General features: G+C 32.5%; 3 protein-coding genes and 1 non-coding gene across 5 annotated transcripts; 2 read left to right on the top strand and 2 right to left on the bottom strand.

The window, feature by feature from the left end:
• The first annotated feature begins 93 nt into the window (after positions 1–93).
• LOC122007807 (protein JASON-like) lies at positions 94–3,222 on the top strand. Its single transcript, XM_042563336.1, has 7 exons — positions 94–322; positions 423–471; positions 573–661; positions 809–1,032; positions 1,130–1,949; positions 2,037–2,119; positions 2,983–3,222. Exons 1-7 carry the CDS (start codon positions 209–211, stop codon positions 3,047–3,049), a joined length of 1,446 nt encoding a protein of 481 aa, XP_042419270.1. The 5' UTR covers positions 94–208; the 3' UTR covers positions 3,050–3,222.
• A 1,777-nt stretch (positions 3,223–4,999) lies between these two features.
• On the bottom strand, positions 5,000–6,884 carry LOC122027584 (transcription factor JUNGBRUNNEN 1-like). The gene is made up of 3 exons (XM_042586573.1): positions 6,319–6,884; positions 5,636–5,925; positions 5,000–5,539 (listed from the first exon to the last, which is right to left on the bottom strand). Exons 1-3 carry the CDS (start codon positions 6,527–6,529, stop codon positions 5,141–5,143), a joined length of 900 nt encoding a protein of 299 aa, XP_042442507.1. The 5' UTR covers positions 6,530–6,884; the 3' UTR covers positions 5,000–5,140.
• Positions 6,885–9,339: 2,455 nt separating this feature from the next.
• TRNAE-UUC lies at positions 9,340–9,413 on the top strand. Its single transcript has one exon. It is a non-coding gene; the product is annotated as a tRNA-Glu (tRNA).
• Positions 9,414–10,329: 916 nt separating this feature from the next.
• Positions 10,330–19,498, bottom strand: LOC122027593 (switch-associated protein 70-like). Of its 2 annotated transcripts, XM_042586584.1 has the most exons (10): positions 19,343–19,498; positions 19,117–19,221; positions 14,585–14,646; positions 14,418–14,501; positions 14,289–14,320; positions 14,076–14,157; positions 13,403–13,631; positions 13,058–13,285; positions 11,237–11,529; positions 10,330–10,819 (listed from the first exon to the last, which is right to left on the bottom strand). In XM_042586584.1, the coding sequence occupies exons 1-10, from the start codon at positions 19,364–19,366 to the stop codon at positions 10,486–10,488; spliced, it is 1,473 nt and encodes a 490-aa protein (XP_042442518.1). In that variant the 5' UTR covers positions 19,367–19,498; the 3' UTR covers positions 10,330–10,485. The 2 variants fall into 2 exon arrangements, with proteins under 2 accessions (XP_042442518.1, XP_042442527.1); XM_042586593.1 differs by lacking the exons at positions 19,117–19,221; positions 19,343–19,498 and adding an exon at positions 14,745–14,905.
• Between the last annotated feature and the right edge of the window lie 217 nt (positions 19,499–19,715).

Raw genomic sequence — 19,715 nt, forward strand, 5'->3', positions numbered from 1 at the left:
ACCATATCATCAACAGATTATCGGTCCAATTAAAATTTAGCCCAGTTCTAAACGGTCGTTTTCTTCCCCTTTTTCTCGTCGCCGATTCAAATTTCTGAACGGCAGCCCCGAAATAGTTTTCCCCCAACCCGGCAGCTCCTCCTTCTCTACGATTTGGGATCATCATATCACTCGATCGATCTCCATTGCTCCCTCTCGATTCACCTTCATGTCGTCCGGAGAAGGGCTTTTGGGTTTCCTCGATGGTATTCTAGGGCGAGTCGGCTGTTTCTTCGGATGCATTCGGTCCAGAAATAATGTCGAAGGAACGAAGAATCGCAAGGTATGGAAGTTCCGATCTTGAGATTAACAGGTGTGTTCATCTTCTTCTTTATTTTATGCACCAATCAATCCGTGAAAATGTTATTTGATGGATAAATCAGGAGCCTTCGGTGTCAAAACGGCAGCTTGGATCCTTTTTCATCAACGAAGGTGCGACCGGTGATCGAATCAAACGTTGCATCAGATTTAAACTCACAGAGTTTCTTACTTGCTTGTTACTAATTTTTTGGAGAATTTCTCCCAATTTGTAGAGGCTGATTCTCTACCTGATGGAGTAGTTTGTCCAATCGCAAGCGACACCTTTGCAACTGATAGCTTATATAAGGAACTCAAGCGGGAGGTATTCCTGATTTTTTTTTGCTGCCAAGTATTTTTTTAATCAGTTGTTCATGAAGCGTACTCACTTATATGAGTGATTGAATGCCATTGATGAACTAAAATTCTAATTCCGTGTCATGTCTACATGTAATAATTGAAAATTGTACAGGTTGAGATTTTGAAAGCTTGTGGTGCTCTCCTACAAACTCCTGTAGAAATTCGAAAAGCTTCAGGGAAAGTAACACTTCAAGATCCTGATAAGCTTGAAGGCACATCTTCCAGTTACATTTTAAGGTTTTCTGGTATTTCTAAGAAGATTCTGTGGGATGAAAAGCATGAGATTTCGAGTATCCCACTACAGGTGCAAAACAATGATGGTATTTCACATGAGAGGTAACTTTGATTTCAGTTGAATGAATATTAATTCCACAACAGACTGTTTTTACTAGGACAAATATCTGACTTTTTTCATAATTGGGTTGTACTGTAGCTTCCTATTGGACAATCAACAGAGTCCACAGCACAATGACAGTCTTTTACCATCAGTTAATTCAAGCAGCTCAGTGCTTCTTGAAGGTGTACATGAATATTGTACTGAATTGGTGGTGGAAACTCATACTCCTGATACTTCTCCCTCTAAACATGAATCTCATCTCCAGTTATTTTCTTCTAAAGTTTCTCCTTTTGCGACTCCATTTAGAGTGACTGATGAGATGGAGACACCAGCAACTATTTACCCATCCAATCTGGAGCACATTAGAACAGGGAAGGGCCCCAGGATTAGGAATCAGTATGTGTATCCAGTTCCCATCGTGGAAAATCATTCACAGTGGAAAGTCTTGAATGAAGATTTCCCTGAATCGTTTCAATCACATTACAGTTTCAATCCTGATGCTGGAGAGAAGGAACAACAAATGTCTGCATCACAGCCTGAGGGTTCTGAATTATCTCTCAGAACCAGATTCTCTTCTCCAAGAAGTGAAAAACAGAAAGATGAGGTAGTCTATACAGATAAATATACTACTGGAAAGATATTGAGCACATTAGAAACACCTTCCAGTAACACAGATATGAAACTAGTTAGCCCACAGTACTCAGAAGTAGTGGCTAGCTTGTCTCAATGGTTGAAACCTCCAATGACAAGGGATGACTCACACAATAAAAAATCTTCCTCAGCAAAGAGTTCTGATGATAGCAGGCCTATTCTAGGCATGGTTGCTGCGCATTGGAAAGATGACGAGCCTGAACATACATTATATAAAAGGTGGGATGGAAATGGTATTCCAAACTCAACAAATAAATACAAGGAGGTAATGTTAATGACTTCAGTTTACAACTATTGCTCAGAATTCATTGATTATTTTCCTTTTGTTTCTGAGGATCTTTCCATGTTTCAGGATCAGAGAGTCAACTGGCATTCAACACCATTTGAAGAGAGACTAGAGAAGGCATTGTCTGATGAAAGTTTCGTATCACAAAGGTCTTATACTGTTGGTTATAGTTCTGTAACTATGGTGCTTATGTTTCATACATCAGGGGCTGTGCAATTTCTTGTTTAGTTTTCAAAGAATAACTCATTCAGTCATCCATTGTTTCACTTGCCTCACAGTCTCATCCTATCAAAAGCCTTCAGGATTGCTAAAACTCTTGGTTCAATCATTTTTTCCCCAGGGAACTATAATCTTTATCAGTGGTTTTAAAGTGGCTGCTTGTGTCGTGCCTGTCTAGGCAGATTATGAAGATGACTATATAGCGGCTGCATATGCCCATACATACTACATGCACAATTGAAAAAGAATTTGGTCGACTTGATTCAGTTTATACATAATCAAATTAACTTAAACCCACAAGTTACATTGTCTGGGTAGTGTGTATATATAAATAATATTATGTTATATTTCATTTGTCTTTGGAATGTATGATTTGCACGACTTTTTTTTATGTGAAAATAAATTTAGTGTGTTGATGAATATTTATTATATGTATGTTGGTCATTTGCAATCTTTAAATTTTAAATGTTGGTTGCATTACTCGCATCTCTCCTGATGCATATACGTCTATGCAATAGATCATGGCATTTCGTCTGCAAACTTTAAGATGATTATGCTCTCAGAAATTATACAATATCTCAGCATTCATGTACATGTAAGTGTTACTAGGTTATCTTGCAATACAACAGAATACATCAAACTTATTCAAATGCATTGTGAATATTCTTCTTGTAAGCCAGCAGCAGGAACAAATTTTATTTTATTTCTCCAATAATTCTTTTTGGCAAAACTCAATCTCATTGTTAATTCCCTATATTTTTTATGCTGCTGATGATTTGTTTCTTAATACTAGGAAACACATCTATGGAAAGAAAATGGAGTTGGGTGATGAAGATCTGAGTGACACAGCAACATCTTAAAACAGACCCTGAAGGTTAATTTTTCTCACTTGGTGAAGGTAATAGCTAACTAAATTAGTGAAAACTTTGAAGGTTGTTGTCAAATTCATGCATTCAATCTCTGCCTTCATAAAATAGGGATTTCCTTCCATATATATTATCAAAAATTATAAATGAAAAAAAGTGTCACACTAGATGGATTTTAAAAGAGGAATTTATTTTTTGTGATCTTATGCTACATCTTACTATTGATTTCTTTACCAACATTGCATTTTGGTAGTTGTTTGGATAAACAAAACAACAGCTGCAGAACTGAGATTGTGCCTATGTCATCGAGACAATACTATACTATCCTTTTGTCTTAATGATCAATTACTGAACTACAATGACCATCAGTGTTATTGCATATAAATATTTCTTAAATATGAGGATACTAATAGTGTATACACTTGGAGGAAAACATAACGAGATAAATGAAATAGCTTAAATCAAATGTATTATAGGGAAAGGATGTTCTTTGTTTACCATCCACTTCCAATTTTAATTAATTAATGCAGTAGAACTTTGCATATCCTTTAAAATTTATATCTACCACAATATATTCTTCTTGTTTTAAATATAATATGTGTTAAATTTTCATATTTGGAATGTTAAAATGATGATATGTTGCTAAGGTGACATTATACAGCATCAACAAACAATTAGAATCCCACAAAGACAATCTTCTCTATAGATTAGATTTCTTCTTGAGTTTGATTAACCAAAAGATCCACTCTTAAATTTCCAAATTTTATTCAATGATATTTATGTTTTAAATAAAAATTATAGTTTACTATATATGAATTTTTTGAATATTATGGCAGGTATAATAAAATCACCAAAAAATAAAATAAGATAAATTAAGTTTTAACTTTTTTTTTTTACATAGAATAGGAATTATAATTATTATTAACATTGATAGTTTCATGGGGATACAATATAATTCATTATGTGAGCCACATAGGTTTAACGGCCCTTAAATACATGGATCACATAGGTTTAACTCACATTAACATGTTTGAACATGACTCTTGCTTTAATACATTTGCACACTACACGTTTTCAGTCATTTGAACATTAAACATGGCTGGTTAGGCACGAAACATGATATCTCTAAGCATTTGTTTTTTGTTTTTGTTTTTGTTTTTTTTTTTCATTTTAGCTGATTATTTTTTTAATACAAATTGTGTTACATGACCTATTTATATTTATGAGCAGTCAATTTACGTAAAGCAGTGTCACATTCAACGTATAGACTTTGCCTTGCTGGGGAGAAATAATGGCCGAGGGTATTTTGGTAAAACTGCATGAATAGACTTTTTTTAAGGAAAATCCAACAAACTGTAGCATGGGAAAACCATTCTACTGCCACGTCACCACTATTACTTTTTAATTAATTTAATGCTCTTTTCCACCTTCTAGAATTGCAATTTTCTCCTATCAACAAGAAATTTATAATTTTAAATAGAGCTTGAATTTTTTTCATATTTGTTCCAGTCAACTTGTGGAAACCAACTCTTTTCTTTCTTATTTTTTTCCACAATGCAACAATAGGACTTACTTTATTACTTTGCATGACCATATAATGACACAAGCAGCATCCTGATGGGTAAAATATTAGGAAAAATTTCAAAATTTGACATGAAATTTGTCCTAGTTGTAAATTTGTCAACTTGGTCGAACGACCCTGTGGAACTGCCCGGTTGTCAACTTGATCCGATCCAAATGCATATGGAATCTGATCCACTATTTTGGATAATGATATTAATATTAGTTATTAATTGTGTGCCTTATCAAGTTTTTTTTACCAATAGAATGATTGCATCAATCATTAACCCAATGGAAAAGCTTGTATGGCAATTCTAAGAGATGATTAGAATAAACAGAATTGTAGATGATATATGGCGGAAAGTAACAGATGAAAACACTTGATTATTCTCATTCAATCATATGCTACTATGTGTGTTTATTAGAAAAGACCTTCAACATTAAGTAGAATTCTCTTTACAGTAAGTATTACCCGAAGATTGCACATATATAAAAAACAATGTTTCATAATGTTTTTATTGGCAACTATATACAATAAGAGGCGACATTTTGATTAGTCAAGAACTCCACAATCCTTCCGAGTTCATCCCAATTTCCATCTTTTAAGTCATAGTCATTCATGTTAGGGTTTACCTCTACCTTGGATTGAGGTGCTACAATGTGAGTTTTCGTCGAAGAGTTCCATTGCCATTGGTTTGCATTTATTTGGTGGTCATTCTCTTCAGTGTTGCCTTTCCTTTGATCTCCATGGGAATAGCTTGAAGGGATTAGGTAATTGCATTCATTTTGACTAATTGATTCAAACCTACAATTAGTTTTCGAACTAGAGTCCGGAGAGATAGATTTGATGTTGTCTATTGCTCTCCAATTGTTTCTTTTATAAGACACATTCCTCTTGAAAATTCTACATATCGTCCAAACTTCCTGCATCAAGTCATAAACACAAGTGGTTAACGATCATTATATGTGATGTCGAAGAGATCATTGCGTAAATTAGAAAAAGGAAGACATTAATCTCACCGCTCCTTGCGTGGTGACATCAGTATTAGCATTGTCCTTGCAAGGATGACGGAATTCATGCATCATCCAGTCGGTCTTGGTTCCTTTGCCTGCGCTTCCCTTGTAGTACACGAGAGACTTCTTTAGACCGATGCAATCATCGGCATTGCTCGATGAATATATCGGTCTATCGATACCAGTGGCCTTCCAAAACCCAGATCCAGTGACCCTATTAGGCCTTATGCTGTTCCTATATTTCCTACCCCTCAAGCAAAAGAAGTACCATTCTTGTTCTCCAGTAGATACAAATTCTAAAAGGTTAAATATTGCCATGTCAATAGTAGTAAACATGTGGGCATTTTATAAATTGAAAGGCGTAACTTGAAGATGAAGACTTAGAAAATCCATTATCTCGTGATTTTTATTTAGAATTAATTGTATGTTGTTATTTTTTTTTCAATATTAGTTAATCACTTTGGAAAGCTTGCTATGTATTTTATGACTTTATTTTTCTTGTATTTTTTTCTTTAATATATGAACTTCTAACACAACTAACATAATTAGGTTTTGGAGAGCTAGAAATCATATAGAAACCCAAATTAAAGTAAATGAAAAACACAAAAGGATATACGTTATTGAATATGTATATAAACTATGCATAAATATGAAGAAATAAAATTAAGGATCGAGTTGAGCTTAATTACTTGGAAGCTCCCAAGGATCATGCTTGTAGATATTTATCTCCTTGATGATCTCTATGCTGAATCTCTTCCTCTCCACTTTCCTCCGCAAGTAAAACCCTACTAGCTCTTCATCTGTGGGGTGAAATCGGAATCCTGGGAGAACCACATCTCTTTCTTGATCCATAACTTGCAGCTCTACTTCTTCTCTCTTCTTGGCCTCTTCCTCCTCCATGATCGAGCACTTTTAAATCCTCCGAGTCCTCCCTTTTCTAACCTCTCAATGCACTTTTATGCCATTAAGCACATTCATTCTCTTACCTATGAATTGAATGTGAAGGCACAAGGAACACAAAATGTCATATGGTGGTAGCTCTACTTAATGGTTAACCTTAAGTCAAGTCTTCATCTTTGACCTATCCCTCTCTTATATTTCTTCCTTGTCGACTCCTCCCACCATGAAGAAGCCCTCCCTTTCTAAGGTTTAATCCACTTCATCAAACTAACACTTCGATGAACAAAGTCTCTATATAGAACTAGAGGATCCTTCTAATTTAATCTATAGAAATCCCTTAATAATTGTGGAATGTGACTTTGGTTCAACTTCAACCATACATGGTTTCACTTAAAGTCCTTTATATTAACTATAAAGAGAAAGAATTGTAACATACTTTTCCATTGATGATAGCTTTAATTTTCTTGTGATATTATTTTTATGCCCATAATTAATTCCTAGTTATAAGATCTCGTTCAAAGATCTTAATTGTCTCTTGGGGAATAAGTTATGGGGCATAAAGTCACCAACTCCCTTAAAATTTACATTAACAAAGTCTTTTTTTTAAAAAAATAAATTTGACATTTAAGAGGAAAATGATATATAGGATGATTCATTATAGTAAAGATGATTATTACATCCATTCCAAATTTATCTCATAGGTTATTTTCAAATTATGTAAAGAAAGTAAATTACGAGATCAATTTATAACCGAGAGATCAGTTTATGATCGATTGCTAAATGACTAGAAAATAAAAAGTTTTTTTTGTTTTTTAAGGATATGCACCGATTAAAAATTGATCTACACGCTCTTTAATTTACTGGACACTCCGTGACAACCAAAGTTTAACCAGGCATAAGCAATTAAGAAGGAATTTTATATTACATGTAGAATTCAAGGTGGTACTAAGAGAATTTTCTATTTTCCTAATTTTTTTCTCATGACATGTGGAATAATATTTTATTTGTGTTGACGTGGAGATGCATGCACTAGAAGGAATATTTAAAAATTCAAAAAATGAAGAAAAAAAAAAATCATTTTTTTAGGTGTAATGTAGAATTTAGCTATGAGAATGATGGGGAATAATCTAGTTGCAACTAGAAGGCTAGAAGCTGACAGTTGACCAAAATCTAAGGACCACATCCAACCAAACTAGCTAATAAATTTAAGTTAGATTTTCATATTTATGATCAGGATGAAAAATATTCTCACGGCACGAAGATCTTCTATTAAGGACGGAATTTTAATTTTATTATTAAATTAGTGATGAAATTATAACTTTGGTCAAAATAATATTTAAGCACTAAATTAGGGATGAAATTATAATTTAGCATAATATCAATTATTATTAATAATAGTTTATATTCAAATTGTTTAAATTAGCGATAAAAATAAATTCCTATAGATAAATTAATAATGAATATTTAATTTCATCGTTAATTTAGCTGGCCGTGACCAAAGCAGGGCGAGATCTCTCTTTTTTTTTTATTTGAATTGATTTTTTTTTTAATTTTTATATAACTATTTTACTGTAATGATATAGTTATGTGAAAGAAAATAGGTTTATTATTAAAATATTTTTTTTTTATAATTAATAAATGAATGATTTTGATGATAAATATGGAATAATAAAATAGGTATTCTGATTGTTAATGTAAAATATTAAAGTGTCTTAATATTAATGAGATTTTAGGAGTATTTTAAAAAATTGTAAACGAGTATTTAAAAAAAAAATCATGATATTGTTCTTGATTTTAATTATTTTAAAACTTGAAATATAAGTTGAATTGTGAAATTACATGAAATGTAATCTAATAAATAAATTAGATATCCCAAAGGATACAATGCTAAAACATTTAAGAAAATAAATAAGACAATTAGAATTTTAATTAGTCGTGTTATATGTGTTATCAAAGTATTTATAGAAGTTTCTAACAATCTTAAAATGTAAGGCTAAAGAGAAATATGACCGTGCATATTTTTTTATATAAAATATTCAAAAAAAAATTATTAATAAGTTTTAAAATTATTTTCAGTATAAAAAAATATTAATATAATTTTATTTTAGCTTTCATCAAAATTAATTATTAAAAGATTTAAATTTTTAATAGAACATGAATATTCCACTAATGAATGTGTTCAAGCTGTCCTTATGTATTATATAGATGAATCAGGAGAAAAATTTTCGACCTTCGGCATTAAATGGATTAAACTCGGATACATTAATTATTAAAAAAATAAATAAATTGGATCAATTTAGATTTCTTCTAAGAATAAAAATAAATTAGATGCCTCAATGAGTGTAATGCAGTGACAATCACACGAAAAAATAAGAGGGTTCGGTAGGTAAACTAGGAGAAAATTGTCTACTTCCAGAAGGTTCCAGAATTTATAGAAGAGATATTAGTCGAAGAAATTGAGATATTTCATTTTTATCTGTAAAGTATCCTGAATTACTTTACTATACATGTAAATTGATCTGTAAATTTGTTTACAAAAATGAAATTCTAAATTTATAAAATACTGAGTTACGAGTAATTCTTGTTTATTTTTTGAATAACTTAAATATAAAAAAAAACGTTTAAAATATGTTTAATTCAGTAACATGATTACATGAACAAAAAAAAAATATACAATAGGACATGATTTGGTACATGCCCTAAAAAAATGCAAATTTTGGCAATCTATAAAAATGATTTTTATGTTTTAATAAAATTCATCATGAAAATTATAATATAAAATATATTAATTTACCGAATTTTATAAGAGTTCCATTGTCGTCTAGTCCGGTTAGGATACCTGGCTTTCACCCAGGCGACCCGGGTTCAAATCCCGGCAATGGAAATCGTTATTATTTTTTAATTAAAATTAGATTTTTAAATGTATTGCTTTTAGTTAAAAATTATTATCCTTAAGGTTTTAGTTAATAATTTATTTATCAAAATTATTTTTATAACAAAAGATAGATTGTATTATTTTTTTTTACTACTATGGAATAATTAACTTTTGATTATTTCCAATAAAAGTTATTTTTAATTTAGGTTTAGGATTTAACTACAATTTCATACTAAATCAAAAATTGAAAAACTTGATTCCTTTTTAATTAAAATTAGATTTTTAAATGTATTGCTTTTAGTTAAAAATTATTATCCTTAAGGTTTTAGTTAATAATTTATTTATCAAAATTATTTTTATAACAAAAGATAGATTGTATTATTTTTTTTTACTACTATGGAATAATTAACTTTTGATTATTTCCAATAAAAGTTATTTTTAATTTAGGTTTAGGATTTAACTACAATTTCATACTAAATCAAAAATTGAAAAACTTGATTCCTTTTTAATTAAAATTAGATTTTTAAATGTATTGCTTTTAGTTAAAAATTATTATCCTTAAGGTTTTAGTTAATAATTTATTTATCAAAATTATTTTTATAACAAAAGATAGATTGTATTATTTTTTTTTTACTACTATGGAATAATTAACTTTTGATTATTTCCAATAAAAGTTATTTTTAATTTAGGTTTAGGATTTAACTACAATTTCATACTAAATCAAAAATTGAAAAACTTGATTCCTTTGACTACTGCGCCCAATTAATGTATCTTTTCTTTTATTCTAGCTTCCGGTAGTTGGGTATCATAATGGAAATTATTAATATACTAAATATTGGAGATTAGTAAATGAGAGGACCATTAGGGAGTTCTTAGAAAATAATGAACTGTTCCTCCCACCATAATTAACTGACCACCAAATTACTTATTAACTACACATGACAAGCTAAAAGCTTCACCAAATTGTGATTTCTCTATACAAAACATATAATTTATCATATTTTTATGCGCAGCTCTCAACCTCTAAGCTCAAATTAGAAGACTATTTTTCTTTTCCCACTTGTCCATGGTTAACACTTGATCAAGGTTGAGTATCATTGTTGCGAGTGGTATCGACAGAAATATCCAGGCTGTTTCCTTCTGCTTCAGGAGAAATCTCGCGCACATCGGCTATTCTTGCAGCTGAAGACTGGAAATTATCCCAGTTGGCATCACCAACAGAGTGGATATCGACTCCATCAACTCCAAGTTGTATTTCACTCTCGGAAGAAGCTGGAAGTGGCCTGGGATCATTTAAGCAAGCTTTATCGACATCATCTTCCAATAAGTCGACATGCTTTGTCATTGGAAGAGTGTCATCGGGGGTGGAGTGCGCCTCCGATCTCTCTTCAAAAGCCTGCTTTGTGTTACCGAATCTGTAGAGGAAAAGAAACAAATCAAAGTTTTGCTATCAGGTTACAGACACTAACACTTTGTGATCATAAACAAACTGTAAATTAATTATGTTGGATAGAAAGAAGTGGTTCCGTAATCATCCAAGCACAAAACCAAGAATCAGTTAATATAGTTAGTAGCTCATAATAATTGGAATTTATTAGTGACAGAAGTAAAAAAATTTCATTAGAATGCTTTAGTTATATAACTCCCACAAAATGAAAACAAAATGTATTGCAAGAAAAAGATATTTGACAACTCTTCTGGCTAATCTGTGTTACTTGATCCTTAGTGAAAGTCTATCTATTCACGGTGGCAAAACTTTACCCAAGACAATTGATCATCAGATTTATGGATAACCTGAAATACTACCAAAGAATAAAACAATGACATAATACCTCTGTACTTGTGATTGCAACTTATGAACAAGAGCCAGGAGATCCTCTTTTTCTTTTATGGCTGCTAATGATTTCTCTACAGCATCCTTTACTCTGGCCTCAGAGTCCACCTCAGTTATTCTGGCCCTTTCTTCAGCTCTCACAACAGCTGCTTCTAGTACCACGGCTCGTTCCCTAGCTTTTGCAAGCTCAGAGCGCCACATGTGTGCCTCCTGAAGTGCAGAGTCTCTCTGCTTTAGCAACAGCTCTTGTTCCATTGTAAGGTTCTTAACCTTTTCTTCAGATTCTCTCAACTGCAAAAGTACACATCATGACAAAGAACGCACAAATAGAAGAGAGAATACAAGGAAATCAGCAACACGGCTCTTATGCCTAAGGTTGGTATTCATATCAACAATATTACTGACACACCATATCGCAATTTGACTTTAAGGTGATCCTTTCTTCAAACCATAGTGGTAGTTCTTTCCTCTCTGTCCACTCAAACCTGCCAATGTAATTTAAGTCTTCAAGGATAAAAAACCAGGATCGTGCACTTTATTTATTTGCTTTTAAACTGCTTATGCAGTGAATTATTTTCCTAATGGCTGTGGTCACCACCTTTTTAAATTTCATAAAAAGGCTATTTGGCCACACTAAGACCAAAATCTGCATATGTGTGTGTGAGAAACAGATGATCATAACAAAAGACCATGTCCATTGCACTTGTCAGTGTTTTGAGAGGTATTGGAGGTTGATTAATGTGCTATGCAAAGGTTCAAGGGTTGAGCTCACTGGTTGTGCAATGACAGCCCGCCCCTGTACTGGGATGTTGGAAAAAAACCCTTGCCTCGAGGAAAGTTAATCTAAGATTTCAAACAATTTTTTTTTTCACTTTTTTTTGTTCATTTTGTTTATCTGCTCTGTTTTTTCTGTAATTTTTGCTTCTGAAACTATATAAGTTGATGCGTGTTGCTAACAACCAAGACAAACATTAAATCCTCAGCCCTCAGCATACAAGTTATACCAGGTCTTAACAGTCAATGGTACCATGATTGTAACACTTCAAACTAAATTAGAGTCATAATATTCTCCCCTACTTAAGGCTTCTCATTATTTTTAAGATCCAGATAGTTAGTTGCGAGTTAGGGCTATTGTACTACTACACCATGTCATTCTCCATTAGCCCACTCAGAAAGCCATTGAGTAGGTCTGTTATACCATTTGTCACAACATAAATGGCAGCTCCTGCCAATGCGGGGGAAGGGTGATCTTTTGTCATAACATATTCAAATTAAAATGTTGATCCATTATTTTCATAGGCTTAAATAACCCTAGACTAGACTTGGCCAAATAAACTTAGATCAAGTGAAGCAAAATTCAGATATGGGATTAAATTGGAGTGTCAATGTTGTATTAACAACTACCACATTGAAAGCTGAGGAAGAATCATTCTTTTTTTTTTTTGCAAGCACGAGCTAATCAGATGCTGGAAGGCCATTTACAATAAAATGATTTGATCTGTGTTTCCTTGTTGCCTGTAGAATATAAACCATATATTCAATCAAGACAATAAACTAAAAAAAAAAATGGTGGTACAGTATGATATGGATTGACACTCGGAGTTAACATTCTAGGAAGAAAAATCTTAAGATTTATCTATCTAGGTATCAGATAGTGATCCAGTTCTTATTCAAATCAGAATTTTATTACCACAATTTAAGAATTTGGTTTATTAATTGCATCATTCATACCACTAACCATTCAGTTTACCTCTTGTAGAAAATAAATAAACAATATATATTAAAATTTTCTCTCAATTTATGAAATTGAAGGCATCACCTTAAGCAGGAAAATTTCGTGGTGCTTCTCTGCATCCTTCCTTAGACGCTCGATATCTGCACATGCAAGTCTTCTCTCCTCATTCATTGCATGAGCTGCAGAAGCAGCTGCTTCAGCAGCCTCCGCTGTCTCCAATAGTTTATCTGTTATATCTTTTATCGTGGAATCACGAGCTCGAATATCCTTAGCTAACTGATGTAGTTCTTCATCTTTAACTCTAAGAGTTTCCTGTGCCATGGAACACAAATAACCAAACATAAATAAACTGAGTGTTTGAAAATGCTAAAACTTAATGTATGTATACAAAATTCTAAATTCCTCATATCTGAAAATATTAGAAGATACCTTCATAATAGTCAAATCATCTAATTGACCATCACTTGGCTTAGTAGTCAACGAACCCAGAGCAGTTCGCAGGGAGATCTTCATGGCTGCTTCGATTTCTTTTGAGGCCTCCATTGCAGTTGAGTTAGCAGCTGCAACAACTGTAGCAACTGTTCCTAATTGTGCAGATCCACTGCCACTCAAGTTATTAACTGCTTCCCTATGAGCACGCAGTACCAACTGTGTGGCACTGATATTGAACAATACATAAGAGTGTGAATCAGTGGCTAAGACAAACCAAATATTTAAACTAAGAGAGAATATTAAAAAATTGTGTGTAACAATAATAAATGATATGACCACGAACTGCCATTTACTATTAGCTAAAAGGTTTGTAAAGACTGGCAAGCAGTAGTTGCAGAGAAATTGCAACACGTGTTAAGAGAGTGATGGATTTAAAGTGACCAATAAAGGATGGTGCATACACACTAGGAGTTTCACATCACGCAGAAAACCATATGCTAGTGACCAATAAAGAGCGGTGCATACATACTAGGTATTTCAGATCACATAGATAAAATATCAGAACTTGGAGTTAGGACTGTCACTTGAGAAATTATGCTTGAATACCTAAAAATATGCTGGCTTGTTTAAGAATTATACCAATAAAAAGCTTTTAGGTCAACAAGCTTACTGTAAAGTGGATACCCAGGCTTTAGCAGCACCAGGAGTCTCTGCACAGAAGAAATACTCCTTTTTCTGTGGTGTTCCAATATCTGTTATGTTAGTTGAGGAACTCGATATGTTTCACTACCTTCAACAAGAAAGAACTGGATATTTTGTCTAAAAGTCCCAATAAGAGCAAAAACTGACTCATAGAAATAACATAAACTATGATTATGGATACAAAAACAGCAGCCATCATATTTTGGCAAACCACTGCAAAAAGAAAAACAATACATCACAAGAGTCTTAATGGTACTTCATCCAAGAAAAAAATGGAAAACTCAGATCATTGTGCATATAGAAGCCTTACTGGAAGTTTATTGGTGAATTTGTGATAACGCTGTTTGAATCAAACATGATGGTTCCTTTAATACCTGGTTCATTTCTCCGAATTCTGTGCCAGGACAAAAATAAAATTCTATGATCGAGGTAATCAGTTGGAATTCATAAATACTCAATTACAAGAAGATATTATACTTGTACTCCATTTTTCCTGTAGTTGGATCTAGAATCACCCAACGCTCATTCCATTTCCTTAGCTGATCAACAATAGGTGAGCAAAGATCATTCACAATTTCTATAACGTAAATAACTATTATAACTGGATAACAACTTGGAAAACAAGGTAAGGACTCACTTTATTTGTACATTTAGCAAACGACCAACACTAGTATTTGATCTAAAGAGAGCATCAGCCTAACAACTGATAATCATACTAAGCTTCTTTCTGCTTTCACTATGTCAGCAAAGAGAAACTGTCAATTGACCTTCACATTCTAACTACCAAATTTTCTTGACCATATGCCATTTGTACTCATGCAACATCAAATTGCCAGACCGATTTGCTGTGGATATAAATTGGTAAATTAGACTAACTCAAGAAATTGTCTAAATACTTGGTTAGCTAGGTTTATATAACATAGAGGTGATTCATCAGTTATGTAGGAGACTAACAAAATCCACAAATCAAGATATTGCCAAGGCGCTTTATAGGCTCACATACATAAGGTGGCTCATCAAACACTTTTGTAGATTGTAGTATTAAGACATAATAGACAACTGCCAAACAAAATTCGCTTCCTTTTTCCATGTAAACTTACTTTTAAGCAACATCAAAAGTGAAAATATCAAATGCTCACATCAGCTAGTAACCTACATAACGAGAAGTTATAAAAAAATATTACGTAAATACTCTAAAACATCTTGATTTATCGGCAAATGTTGAATGAATGAATCCATCAAATTATTGTGCTAATACTATAATGTTCTCCGAAGGAACGTGTTGCATGCCTAGCAAGGACCACTACATCTTTATGAGAATTCGGGTATAGTGTGAAATATGCAAGAGTTCGCGTTGCAGCGCTTAGCAAGGACTGTTGCATTTCCATGGGAACTTGGGTGTAGTGTTAAATATATAAGAGTTCTCACATCATAGGTTGGATAAGAACAAATATTATAAAAAAAACTAACTGTCTAAGATTTGGAATATGAAATCTAGGAACGCTCACTAGTAAAACAATGGAGGTAGTAGATATGATAATTAAGAGAAGAATTAATATTTTGTATGTACAAGAGACAACATGGGTAGGAGAGAACGCAAAGATGATAAAGAATTCGGATTTTAAGTTATGGTACACAGGAAGGAGTAAAACAAAAAATGGAGTAGGTATTGTTGTCGATAGTTCGCTAAAGGATGAAGTAGTAGTTAGAAAGCGGATAGAATTATAACTCTCATGATAGTGGCGGCGAAAGAAACCATTAATGTAATTAGCATATATGCACCTCAAGTAAGATTAGATGAACACACCAAATTTAGATTTTAGAGCGACCTAAATGAGGTATTACAAAACATTCCGCTAACTAAAATGATTTTAATAAGAGAAGATCTAAATGAGCATATAGGCGTGAAGAATGAGCTTTATGATAGGGTGTATGGGGATTATGAGTTTGGAACAAGAATGAATAAGGAAAAACTATATTGGATTTTGTGATAACATAACCTTATACTAGCTAATACGTTGAACACTTGGTTACGTTCAAAAGTGAAAATAATAAATCGCAAATTGCTTTTCTTATGATTAGGAAAAATGATAGAAAGATTTATAAAGATAGCAAGATCATCCCTCGAGAAAATTTAACTACACAACATAAGTTAGTAGTGTTGGATATATGCCTTAAGTATATTATCAATAGAAGGGAAATATACACGATTCTTAAAATTAAGTGATGGAAGTTAAAAAATGAAAGCACAATATATTTAAGGAGAGGGTAGAAGTACATGTATTAGGAGAAATATACGGTAATTTGCATATGACATGGGATAAGATGATATCAAAGTTGAAAATAGTAGTTAAGAGTGTACTTGGTGAGTCAAGAGATGTGCACATGAATAAAGAATCTTGGTTATTGAATGAGAAAGTATGAGAAAGTGAAGGAAGAATTATATATTTGTACAAACGAGGAAAACTTAAAAAAATATCCAAGTAACTAAGAAAGAGGCTAAGCAGTGAATGAAGCTAAAAATGAAACTTTTGAACACTTATATCGAAAATTGAATACAAAATAAAGGGAAAAAGACATTTATAGAATAACTAAAGTAAGAGAGAGAAAGACAAAAAAATCGTATCCAAATAAGATGTATTAAGGATGAATGCAATAGGGTACTAATAAATAACGAGGAAATAAAAGAGCGATGAATGAGGTATTTTCAGCAACTTTTTAATGAAGATTTAGATGACCAACTTGACTTAGGTAATTTAGGTAGGTCATATGAATATAAAAATTGAAATTTTTATTGTAGAATTCAAACTTTAGAAGTAGAACAAATTTAAATGAGATGCAAAATGGAAAGATAATTGGACCAAATATTTCGATAAAGGCATGGAAGTGCCTTAGGAAACAAGGAATTGAATGACTTACAAAGTTATTCAACCTGATATTGAAAACTAAAAAACATGACTAAGGGTATGTACTCTAGTTTCCTTATATAAGAATAAAGGAGATATAGAAATTGTACAAACTATAAGGGTATTAAACTATGAGTTATATCATGAAACTTTGGGAAAGAGTAATAGAAAAAAGACTAAAGAAGGAGATCACAGTTACTGACTATGTTGCATGGATACGGGTCCGAGTATCGTATTGAATATGATACAGATACGACAAATTTTGAATATATATATATAATATTGAAAGATCATGAAAGATGGTCAAAACCGAGACTTTTACATAGTGTTCATCAAAAAAATTGAAAGCCAAAAAGAAAAAAAAAGGAGACTGAAAGATTAGGGTTTATATTCAAATTTCTAAATCAAATTTTTTTAACAAAATGATTAGGGTTTAAGCACTTTAGAGGAGTGAAGCAGAATTAGAAACAATAGTTTAGGGTTGACATGGTGAGCGGCAGCGTGGGGCGGCGAAAGAAAGGGAGGCGACAATGTTAAAGAGGTAATGAGAGGCGAGTAGGATGAGAGGTGAGCATAAAAAGATTAGGGTTTAGGGTTTAAAAGCCCACAACTAATTCATTTTTATTAATACTTTCCAATTAGTCCTAAATATTTTTAATTTTTTTTCAATTAAACCCTAAAAATTTTAAATATTTGCAATTTTGCCCAAACATATCCTAGCCATATCGTTGTCGTGTCCAAAACGTATATGCCTGGTCAAACCTCAAAAAAGTTCACGACGCATTTTTGGCCATATCCGATACGCGTATTTGTGTATCGTATCTGTATTCGTGTCGTATCCATGTACGATACTTAAAAATAAAATCGGTAAGTATTCGTGCTACATAGGTTACCAAAAATTAATTTGGATTTATGTCTGAAAGGTCGTCAATAGAAGCTATATATCTTCTCAGACAACTAATTGAAAAATATCAGAAACAAAAGTAAGACTTACATATGGTATTCATCAACTTAGAAAAAACTTATAATAGAATCTCAAGGGAAATTATATATAGATAATTCTAAACAAGAGAGGTATTAGCATAGAGTATATTGAACTAATTAAGGATATGTATGAGGATATAGTGACAATAGTGAAACATTAGATTAATTGAAGCTTTTCCTATAAAGATAGGATTACATCAAGGATCAGCTTTAAACCCCTATCTTTTTACACTAATCATGGATGAACTCAGTACTACGGTGCATGTTGTTTGCAGATGACATTGTTTTGGTAGATGAGACACTGAAGGAGTAAACGTTAAACTTGAATTTTGGTAACAAATACTAGAAGTGAAAGGTTCTGGGCATAGTAGAGTAAAGACAAAATATATGAAATTTAAGTTTAACAATATCATAATAGAGTAAAGACAAAATATATGAAATTTAAGTTTAACAATATCAGATGTAATGAGACAATTATTAAGATAGGAGATGACGAGTTATATGTAATTGATATTTTAAAAATTTATGGTCATTTTTGTAACAAGATGAAGGGATTAAGAGAGATGTCTTATATAGAATATAAACAAGATAGTTGAAATGAAAGAGAGTTTCTGGTATTCTTTGTACTCGTAAAGTACCTTTAAAACTATAAAACGACGGTTATACCCACTATATTATATAGAACTGAATGTTGAGCTCTGACTCAAACACATGAATAAAAAATGAAAATTGCAGAGATAAGGATTTTAAGTTGAATGTACGGACATACAAGAATGAAAAGGATCCATATTACCAACCTCACCTAGTGGGATGAGCTTTAGTTGTTATTGTTGGAAGGATGTTAAAATCCACTAAATGGCGCCAAAATTGTAACTTTCCTTGCAAATAAACTTGAATAATGATAATTCAGCAAAGTTTTATGGACAAGTCATTAAATGACTTGAGATCACTCGGAATCTTGTTTTCCGCGTACATACAGCATTTGAAGTTTCATATACCACTTCAAACAAGAAAAAAGAGAGGCATATATAGGGAAAAAAAAAGTTTACTGTACCGATCTCATAACTAGGAAATGTTAGACCCTAATTTCTGTGAAGAAGGATAGGTCAGAGGGCGTACCGTCTCTGATCGTTTCAAAAGAGGACCCTGAAGCAAATATTTCCCCGACCCTGACGTCAGCTGCCGCTTGATCTTCTCCAAGCTGCTCTCTGCATTTCCTGCCTCCTAAAAGTACCGAAAACACGAGCAAGCGTGCTCATTTTGGATCAGATTTGGATTAGGAGAAAATAGAGGCAAACCCCGCAATTGTTGAGGGCAAACCCTATAATTCAAGCTGAGGACTCACCGCAGATCTCCCATTAGAAGCCATTTCAGAGAACGGAGACGATGAGAAGCGAGAAATTGGGATCTGGGTGAAAATTCTGAGGAAACGGATCAAAAGAGGTTTTCGATGGGTCTACCAGAGGGATTACGTAATTACAGGCTCATATATTCCTAGTTTACTTCCTCAAGTTTAGAAAATTGCCCCAAATCTTGGTAAATGAAATTCACCGAGTTTTCAAAATTATAGAGGAGACAAATCTAATTTATCTAACTATACGAGGTAAAGTGACAATACGTGAAAATTATGATATTTAAATTGAAAATTATTTAAATTTAATTTAATTTAAATTTTATATTTTAATAAAATAAAATTTATATTTTAAATATTAAAATAT

This window comes from Zingiber officinale, chromosome 1A (genome assembly GCF_018446385.1).
Source record: "Zingiber officinale cultivar Zhangliang chromosome 1A, Zo_v1.1, whole genome shotgun sequence".
Classification (NCBI taxonomy): Eukaryota; Viridiplantae; Streptophyta; class Magnoliopsida; order Zingiberales; family Zingiberaceae; genus Zingiber; species Zingiber officinale.

Coding starts and splice junctions, on each gene's coding strand:
- LOC122027593 (XM_042586584.1), bottom strand. CDS start 19,366: ATGGCTTCTAATGGGAGATCTGCG. Junction 14,647..19,116: donor TTTTGAAACGATCAGAGACG/GTACGCCCTCTG, acceptor ATTGTTGATCAG/CTAAGGAAATGGAATGAGCG. Junction 14,158..14,288: donor ATATGATGGCTGCTGTTTTT/GTATCCATAATC, acceptor CTAACATAACAG/ATATTGGAACACCACAGAAA.
- LOC122027584 (XM_042586573.1), bottom strand. CDS start 6,529: ATGGAGGAGGAAGAGGCCAAGAAGAGAGAAGAAGTAGAGCTGCAAGTT. Junction 5,926..6,318: donor TGATCCTTGGGAGCTTCCAA/GTAATTAAGCTC, acceptor TTAACCTTTTAG/AATTTGTATCTACTGGAGAA. Junction 5,540..5,635: donor ATGTCACCACGCAAGGAGCG/GTGAGATTAATG, acceptor GACTTGATGCAG/GAAGTTTGGACGATATGTAG.
- LOC122007807 (XM_042563336.1), top strand. CDS start 209: ATGTCGTCCGGAGAAGGGCTTTTGGGTTTCCTCGATGGTATTCTAGGG. Junction 472..572: donor ATCCTTTTTCATCAACGAAG/GTGCGACCGGTG, acceptor CCCAATTTGTAG/AGGCTGATTCTCTACCTGAT. Junction 1,033..1,129: donor GATGGTATTTCACATGAGAG/GTAACTTTGATT, acceptor GTTGTACTGTAG/CTTCCTATTGGACAATCAAC.